The 9,600-nt window shown below is 46.6% G+C and overlaps 1 protein-coding gene across 1 annotated transcript; it reads right to left on the reverse strand.

The window, feature by feature from the left end:
* Positions 1–407: 407 nt before the first annotated feature.
* LOC138802565 (uncharacterized) lies at positions 408–9,061 on the reverse strand. The gene is made up of 2 exons (XM_069986014.1): positions 8,135–9,061; positions 408–1,676 (listed from the first exon to the last, which is right to left on the reverse strand). Exons 1-2 carry the CDS (start codon positions 8,766–8,768, stop codon positions 1,075–1,077), a joined length of 1,236 nt encoding a protein of 411 aa, XP_069842115.1. The 5' UTR covers positions 8,769–9,061; the 3' UTR covers positions 408–1,074.
* Positions 9,062–9,600: the final 539 nt, after the last annotated feature.

Consider the following 9,600-nt stretch of genomic DNA (forward strand, 5'->3'; position numbering starts at 1 on the left):
TCACACTACGTATATTTCAGTCAGTATTGTGGTCCTCATATCGCAACCAAAACCAGGAGTGGATTGAAAACACAGAAAGGCTCTGTTCACACAATGTTGAAATTGAGTGGATGGCCGCCATATAATGGCAAATATTTGCTGTTATCTTAAAACAACGGCCGTTGTTTTGAAATAATGGTAGTTATATACGTTATATGGCGGCCATCCACTCAATTTCACCATTGTGTGAACAGAGCCTGTGTTTTCAATCCATTCCTGGTTGAGGTTGCAATATGAGGACCACAATACTGACTGAAATATACTGTGTGTGAACCCAGCCTTAAACTGCACACACAATACTGACATTCATACATAGTACCATCTAATGAACATACAAGTACCATCCAGTGCCAAAAACTAAACAGATTTATTAGGTTTAAGAGAATTTGACAAACCAGAAAAAGTGAAAATAATTACTATAACAAGGAATGGGAGACAGCAAAACATAAGATTTACATTCCAAAAGCCAGAAACACGTTCTGGAACACAGCCATTGTTGGCTTGTCATCAACCATAAGCGATAACTGAGAGAGTCAACTACAAAAAGCCTTACATGACATGGTTTTGCCATGCAAGCTTTGCGGAATTTGGAGAGCTTCGTCGATTCCTTCCTGAATGGCGATGCACCCTATCTCATTACCTGCTGGATTAAGGTAAATTCCGTCTTCCTCAAACAGGTGTGGTGACCTATCCTCCAGACCTCCGTGGCGAACCACCAGTACATGGTTCTTTGTAGGGAATTTCAAGGCACCTTGATGCGGGCATGTTCAAGTCCCTTCTTGGTCTGTGCTCGTGGTTATTTATGTCTGTTTACAATCTCTGACCATATGACAATTGAGCCAGGAAAAAAAATATGCAACCCCACCATATCAAACTTTATGAGTTCAATAAGATCTCTTATCCCAATTGAACCATTGGAGAACATTGGCTCTTCGGGGGACAAACAAACACATACTGACCCAGCCATTGTTGGCTTGTCATCAACCATGAATGATAACTGAGATAGTCAACTACAAGAAGCCTTACACAACATGGTTAGGCTTTTTTGCCATGCAAGCTTTGCCAAATTTGAAGAGCCTTGTCGATTCCTTCCTGAATGTTGATGCACCATATGTCATTTCCCGCTGGATTAAGTTGAATTCCGTCTCCCTTAAACAGATGAGGCGACCCATCCTCCAGACCTCTGTGGCGAACCACCAGTACACCGTTCTTTGTAAGAAATTTGGAGACACCTTTGTTTACCTTGATGCGAGCTTGTTGAATTCCCTTCTGGGTAATTGCTTGTGACCATGTATGTCTGTTTACAATCTCTGACCATATGACGATTGAGCCAGGAAACAGAGTCTGCAATCTCAACATATCAAACTTTATGTCTTTAATGAGATGTCTTATGCCAATTGAACCAAGATCATCACCCCCGGCGTGTACGACCAGTACATCAGGGGACCGGTCCAGTAGGGAGTAACGTGCTGCTGTAGGCCTAACACACTTCCAGGTCAGACCACGTGTTCCCAACCAACGAATAGTGACCTGCGTACGCTGAAAACCTAACTGGCGTCCATCTGGCTGGAGCGATACTCTTTCCATTGCTGAAGAAACAAACGAATTTCCAAGAATCCAAACCAAGCATGGGTGATCTGCAAGAACAAGGTCAGAGAAAAAAAAAAAAGAAGGTATACATTCGTGGAACCTCAAACATGGCTTCCTAACCTACCTCTTCAGTGTCCAGTACCAATTCTAACCCACATGAGGAATCCCATCAACAGATGACCCCCGATCATTAGAATAAACTGGGAGAGGCATTCAGCTAAGCTGACGGGCTTCGTACAAGAAGTGCTAAACACAGTTCTTCTCCCAGCTTGTTTTAACAGGGGGGTCTGAACACCCCGCCCCTGAATGATCAAGACTTTTGACATGTCTCTATAACATGTAAAAAGTTTTTAAAAATGACAATAACATTTTGAGGGTAGCTTTACATGTACTGGATTTGCAGCGGATTTCACGCTGCGAGTTTGCAGCGAAATCCGTTGCGAATTCTGGTAGTGTGAAGTTCAATGGGGTTACATACCGGCAACAGAATTTTCATTCTGCTGTGAGTATGTAACCCGGCCCCTTTAACCCCCCGCAGCATACGTTACCTGCTCGGCGCCACCGCTGCATGAGAGGCTCCCGGCTCCCATTGGTTCCGCTCAGCCAATCAGTGTACGGCAGCACTGAGTGGCTGACTGGACCGACGGAAGACGGGAGCCTCACATGCAGCTGCGGCGCCGAGCAGGTAACGTATGCTGCAGGGGGTTAAAGGGGCCGGGTTACATACGGGGTATGTAACCCCATTGAACTTTACACTACCAGGATTCACAGCGGATTTCACAGCAAACTAGCAGCGTGAAATCTGCTGCGAATCCGGTACGTGTGAAGCTACCCTAAGGCTATGTTTCCACTAGGTAAAACTGACATGATATGATGGTTGTGGCCTTGTGTCAGCCACATTATAATACACACGGATATCATACACAGGACAAATGGTGGGATGGTCTGCAGCTAAAAGGGGTTATCCAGGTTTAGAAAAACATGACCACTAGAGATGAGCAAATGTCGAGCATGCTCTGGTCCGTCCATTTGATTACTAAAGAAGAAGGCTGTATCCATGTTTTCCAGGCAGCCTTAAGGCTGAATCTGACTTCTGCAGTCACAGGTAATCAAATGGTGCACGCTCGGGTTTGGACAGAGCCGAGCATGCTCAACATTCCCTCATCTCTAATGGCCGCTTTCTTCCAGAGACAGCATGACTCTCATCTCCAGTTTGGATGTTTCTTTGCAGCTCAGTTACATTGAAGTGAATAAAGCTTAAAGGGGTACTCCAGTGAAAAATCTTTGTCTTTCAAATCAACTGGTTTAAGAACGTTATATATAGATTTGTAATTTACTTCTATTTAAAAATCTCAAGTCTTTCCACACTTATCAGCTGCTGTATGCTCTACAGGAAGTGGTGTTTTCATTTCAGTCTAAACACAAAAAATGATGCTTATAGGAAGGGGGAAGAGGGTCTATTCAAGGACAAAAAAACACACAGGGCCGTCAGCCCACTGGGCCCCCTCTATCTTAAAGTTTCCCCTCCCAAAGAGGGGTCACCAATAGTTTTGTTTTACTAAGTGTAATTAAAATATAACTTTTAATAATATATGTAATAAATCAAATATGTAAATATTAGCACATATTTGATTTATTACATATATTATTAAAAGTTATATTTTAATTACACTTAGTAAAACAAAACTATTGGTGACCCCTCTTTGGGAGGGGAAACTTTAAGATAGAAGGGGCCCAGTGGGCTGACAGCCCTGTGTGTTCATTTCAGTCTGACACAGTGCACTGGTACTGTAAAGGTCTATGGGGTTACATATCCGCAGCAGAATTTTAATTCCGCTGCAGATATGGAAACTGGCTCCTTTAACCCCCCGCCGCCCACAGCCCCGGAGCATACATTACCTGCTCCAGGCTCCTGCTTGCTTTGGGGCCTCCCAGCATCTCCCGGCAGTCAGCCAATCAGTGCGCTGCCCCGCCGCAGCGCACTGATTGGCTGACTGCCGAGATATGCCGGGAAGCAAGTAGGAGCCTGGAGCAGGGGATGTATGCTCCAGGGCTGCCCCTGGCCCGAAGCATAGATTACCTGCTCGGTGCCGCGGCTGTGTGTGAAGCTCCCGACTCCCGTCACTCCTTATCAGCCAATCAGTACTGCCATTCACTGATTGGCTGATGAGGAGCGAGGGGAGCCGGGAGCGTCACACAGGCGCGGTGCCAAGCAGGTAATGTATGCTCCAGGCCGGGTCACATATCCGCAGCGGAATGAAAATTCCGCTGCGGGTATGTGACCCCATAGGCCTTCATTACACCAGGATCCGCAGCGGATTTCCCTGCAAACTCGCAGCGTGAAATCCGCTGCAGATCCGATACGTATGAAGGCACCCTTAGGGTAGCTTCACACATACCGGATCCGCAGTGATTTGCCCCTTTAACCCCCAGCAGGCCTTGGCCCAAAGCATACATTACTTGCTCGGTGCTGCGGCTGTGTGTGAAGCTCCCGGCTTCCATCGCTCCTTATCAGCCAATCAGTTCCCCGCCGCTGCCTGTCGCGCACCCGGGGGATTAAAGTAAAGGATAATTAATCATGAGAGGCGGCACCCGCAGCTGCTCTGGAGTCATGTCACTCAATGCTGGCAATCTCACCCTATACACACATAGGGGGAAAGACACGTGCCATTCAAGGCTGGCGGGCAAAGAATAGCTGCAGGGACCGCCCCAATGACTATTTACCTAAATGTTTCAGAGTAAATAAGTTTGCTTTAACCCCTTAAGGACCACGGGCGTTTATTTACACCCTGTGGTCGTTATGGGAGTTCAGAGCAGGGCCGCGTGGCGACCCCGCTCTGAACTGCCGCGGTCCCGGGTGCCATATGTAGCCCAGGGCCGCGGCTATTAGCAGGCGCGGTCCGATCGCCGTGCCCGCTAATCCGGTAATCAGAAGCAGCTGTCAAAGTTGCCAGCTGCATCTGATTACTAGTTGCAGCCAATCCCTGGTGTCTAGTGGGGTGGATCGCCCCCCCCCCCCCCCCCCCCCCGGGACATTGTCCCGGAGGAGCGATCCACACGTCTTTACCGGCCGTAATAGCACTAATCCCGGCTCGGCACTCGATTGCTTCCGGCTGCAGCATCTCATTGATCTATGCTGTATAACTTTATGAGAGATCAGTGTGCATATACTAGAAGTCCCAGGGGGAATAACCCTAACCCCAGGGGGGCTTCTAGTAAAAGGGTAAAAGAAAAAAAAAAAGTATAAAAGCCCCGCCCCTAATAAAAGTTTGAATTACCCCCCTTTTCCCATGTTATAAATAAACAAACATGTCTGCTATCGCCGCGTGCGTAATCACCCGAACTATTAATGACATTCCTGATCTCGCACGGTAAACGGCGTCAGCGCAAAAAAAAAATCCCAAAGTGCAAAATTGTGCATTTTTGGTCGCATCAAATCCAGAAAAATTTTAATAAAAAGCGATCAAAAAGACGTATATGTGCAATCAAGGTACCAATAGAAAGTACATATAATGGCGCAAAAAAATTACACCTGACACAGCCCCATAGACCAAAGGATAAAAGCGCTATAAGCCTGGGAATGGAGCGATTTTAAGGAACATATTTTTGTTAAAAATGGTTTGAATTTTTTTACAGGCCATCAGATAATATAAAAGTTATACAAGTTACATATCGTTGTTATCGTAACGACTTGGGGAACATATATAACAAGTCAGTTTTACCCCAGGGTGAACGGCGTAAAAACAAATACCCCCCAAATAAACAAAATGCATTTGGTTTTTTTTCAATTTCACCACACATTGAATTTTTTCCTGCTTTTGCAGTGTACTTTATGAAAAAATTCTGCCTGTCATTACAAAGTACAATTAGTGACGCAAAAAATAAGGGCTCATGTGGGTCTCTAGGTGAAAAAATGCAAGTGCTATGGCCTTTTAAGCACAAGGAGGAAAAAACGAAAACGCAAAAAACTAAACTGGCCCGGTCCTTAAGGGGTTAACACCTGGCACTGGTTGTTTCAGGCTTCCCATAGCTAAGGCAGCATGAAGAACTGCCAGGTTCCCATGTACAGTATCTGCAGCAGATGTGATGGTGCAGATTTTATGTTGTGTTCAGTCAAAGTGGCACTCCAGCAAAAATCTTTTTTTCTTTCAAATCAACTGGTTTCAGAAAGTTATATAGATTTGTAATGCTGCGTTTACACGGAAGAATTATCGCTCAAATGCAATGGTTATTGCGAAAATTCGAACGATAATCGTTCCGTGTAAACGTAGCATAACTTACTTCTATTTAAAAATCACAAGTCTTCCCATACTTATCAGCTGCTGTATGTCCTGCAGGAAATGTTGTTTTCTCTTCAGTTTGACACAGTGCTCTCTGCTGCCATCTCTGTCTGTGTCAGGAACTGTCCAGAGCAGCAGAAAATCCACATAGAAAACCTCTCCTGGTGTGGACAGATCCTGACATGGACAGAGGTGGCAGCAGAGAGCACTGTGTCAGACTGAGAAGAAAACATTTACTGCAGGACATACAGCAGCTAATAAGTATAAGACGACTTGAGATTTTTAAAGGTAATCTGTCAGCTCCCGGGCCCTACCTGAGGTGCTGACGGTGCGCTGTAGTTGGCAGTCCCCTAGTGAGCATGGTACTTTTGGTATTTTTTCTACTTGTTTGTGCCACACTCTGGCACACCTCACCACTCCTTCATGAATCAGTGCTGCCCAGCCTCCTGCTCGCTCAGCTGTCAGCCAGTGCCTCTTATTGCAGATCAGTCCTCTGTAGGCAGTTTATGGCTAAAGGCCCTATTCCACGGAATTATCGCAGCCGTTACGGTCGTTAATCGCCCCGTGGAATAGAAGGCAACGATCAGCCAATATCAGCCAATATCAATATGTCGGCTGATCGTTGCAGTCGTTAGTTTTTCAACATGTTGAAAAACAAACGACGCATATAGCAACGATCAGCTGCCGTCGCTTCGTGGAATAGGAGGGGTGGCAGCAGACTGCTGCATGCTATGGGCTGCCCGGACGATATAGCGATCACCCGGGCAGCCCCCCCCCCCCCTAACTCACCCGCTCTCTGCCGCCATACAGAATAGCAGTGGCAGCAAGTGGGAAATGGGGAGTAAACAAGCGCTGACAGCACTCCTTTGCTCCTCGGAGTCGCCCCGTGGAACAGGGGTTTAAGGGTCCATTTACACAGAAAGATTATCTGACAGATTATCTGCCAAAAATTTGAAGCCAAAGCCAGAAACAGACTATAACCAGAGATCAGGTCATAAAGGAAAGCCTGAGATTTCTCCTCTTTTTAAATCCATTGCTGGCTTTGGCTTTAAATCTTTGGCAGATAATCTGTCAGATTGACATCATTCAGAAGACATACTCGCAGTGGGATTGACATCCCGCTGTATGTAAGGAGACCTCCCCATTAACCTCCGCCGGCCTGAGCATATACTGTACCTGCTCCAGTTTTCAGCTTGCTTCTGGGGTTCCCGGCTGGACATCCCGCTCAGCCAATCAGTGTGCTGCTGCGGGGCAAGTGGGTGGTCCAGCCGGGAACCCCCAAAGCAACCCAATTCCAGATGAGTAGGACTCCTAATCTACCCATCTCTCCTCTTCTTCTTCCTGTGATGTTGTCTTAAAAGGAACTGCTTGCTCAGCCAATGACTGAGGAGGGACATCCCAGCAGGCAGCGATTGGCCGAGCGGGCGGTTCCTAATTAACCATACATCGCAACAACAAGGAACAAGCAGGGACAGTGCATTAGCTGTGGGGGATGGTGGGAGGAGTATTACCTATTTTTGCAGCCATATATGTAACAAAAAAAAATTATTATTATTCTTGGACAACCCCCTTTATTGTTTACAGCCTATCCTGAGGAAAACCCAACAGTGACCAGACTAAAGTCAAGTGTAGGCCTCATTCACACAATCCGTGCCGCGATCCGGAGGAGGAGCAATGTCCAGGCGACTTCTGGTGAATAAGTAAGCCGGCCGGCCCGGGGGAGTAGGTGACTAGTCAGATGTGATGACAGAAGCGCACATTATGCACTCCTGTCATCTCTGCTGCCAGGCAGCAGGGGGAGGGGCATCCGTGCCGCGATCCACACTAGGACATGTTTTATTTTTTCGCAGTCAAAATCGTGGTGGGGGTCGCAGCACGGATCTTGTGAATGGCTCCATTTACTTTAATGGTTCCTAAAATTGTTTGTGGTTGCTGATCTGTACCACGGACAATTTTACGGGACGTGTGAATGCAGCCTAAATATATAACTGACTTTTTTTTTTCTTTTTGACAGATCACTAGGGCAATAATAGGTACCATACAGAATGATCAGAAGACGACCAGTGCTACAGATCAGTATATCCAATAACAACTTACCTAGAAACTGAGGAATTGCCCTTCTAGCATTTCTCTTGCGGTGAACCAACACTTCAGACTGCTTCATCGCCTGGGCCGATTCCAGGATTTAGGGGGCATAAGGGCAATTGTTAAACACGAACCCTTACCTGGAGGAGAAAGACCAACTGGCACTGATACACTTGGCGCCTTTCGCTGATCTAAGCCTGAAGCCTCTGAACAACTTCGGAGTACTCTTTCTATACGTACTGCGTCAGACTCCTCAACCGTGTTCCTGGCCAACTCCAGGTCAGGCTGAGAGTCCGTAGATGGACTAAAGTAGTGCTGCCCGCTGTCGTCGTCGTCGTCACTGCCGCCATCATCCTCCATGGATACAGTAACAGCGACCGCGGAAGATGGTCCACTGCACTGGGAGGTCTCATCGTATGGGGTGCGCAAATCTTCATCTTCGTAATGTACGGCGTTTGGAAGATCTTGTGAGTCACAGTCTAAGGTGAATGGATCCCTCCCAGGACACAGCAGCTCTGACGGCGGGCACTGCCAAGCGGCTGCTCCTGGAGGGTCCCTGTCAGGGCTGCTTACTCTGGCCTTGGCTCTGGGCACGGGGGATGGGCTCCTGCTCTGGGGAGGCCTAACCCTGCTGGCACATGGCTTGGGGTCTTGTGCTTCAGCTGCTTTTCCTTCTTTTAGGACTTCTTCCACCGTCTCTCGCAGCCAGTCTACACCTTTCACCTTGGCAGCTGCCCGCATCTTACCAAGTAATTCTTCTGTAAATGCAGACATTGCTGAACCTCTGCAGCACAGCAACACTCTGATCCCAGAGCAGGCCAAACTCCTCCTCACCCTCTCTGACTCCCAGCATGCACCTGCACCTCAGTAACTCATTGCAGGCTGGTGGGAGGAGATCAGCAATGCAGCCACTAGCTGAATGATACAGGATGATGGCAATGTAATGTGTATGGCAAATGCCCCCTGCTGCATGTACCCAGCGCCCACACCCTGACTGTATATACACTTATACTCTGCTGTATACAGTGCTCTGTGCAATAACGTGATCTGCTGTATACAGTACTCTGTAATAATGGGATCTGCTGTATATAGTGCTCTGTAATAATGTGATCTGCTGTATATAGTGCTCTGTAATAATGGGATCTGCTGTATATAGTGCTCTGTAATAATGGGATCTGCTGTATATAGTGCTCTGTAATAATGGGATCTGCTGTATATAGTGCTCTGTAATAATGGGATCTGCTGTATATAGTGCTCTGTAATAATGTGATCTGCTGTATATAGTGCTCTGTAATAATAGGATCTGCTGTATATAGTGCTCTGTAATAATGTGATCTGCTGTATATAGTGCTCTGTAATAATGGGATCTGCTGTATATAGTGCTCTGTAATAATGGGATCTGCTGTATACAGTGCTCTGTGCAATAACGTGATCTGCTGTATACAGTGCTCTGTAATAATGGGATCTGTATATAGTGCTCTGTAATAATGGGATCTGTATATAGTGCTCTGTAATAATGGGATCTGCTGTATACAGTGCTCTGTAATAATGGGATCTGTATATAGTGCTCTGTAATAATGTGATCTGTATATAGTGCTCTGTAATA

Source organism: Dendropsophus ebraccatus, chromosome 10 (genome assembly GCF_027789765.1).
Source record: "Dendropsophus ebraccatus isolate aDenEbr1 chromosome 10, aDenEbr1.pat, whole genome shotgun sequence".
Taxonomy (NCBI): Eukaryota; Metazoa; Chordata; class Amphibia; order Anura; family Hylidae; genus Dendropsophus; species Dendropsophus ebraccatus.

Bases quoted from the DNA above. Each gene is read 5' to 3' on its own strand.
- LOC138802565 (XM_069986014.1), bottom strand. From the start codon at position 8,768: ATGTCTGCATTTACAGAAGAATTACTTGGTAAGATGCGGGCAGCTGCC. The intron at 1,677-8,134 runs GTAAGGGTTCGT...TTGTTCTTGCAG, and splicing joins AGTTGGTCTTTCTCCTCCAG to ATCACCCATGCTTGGTTTGG.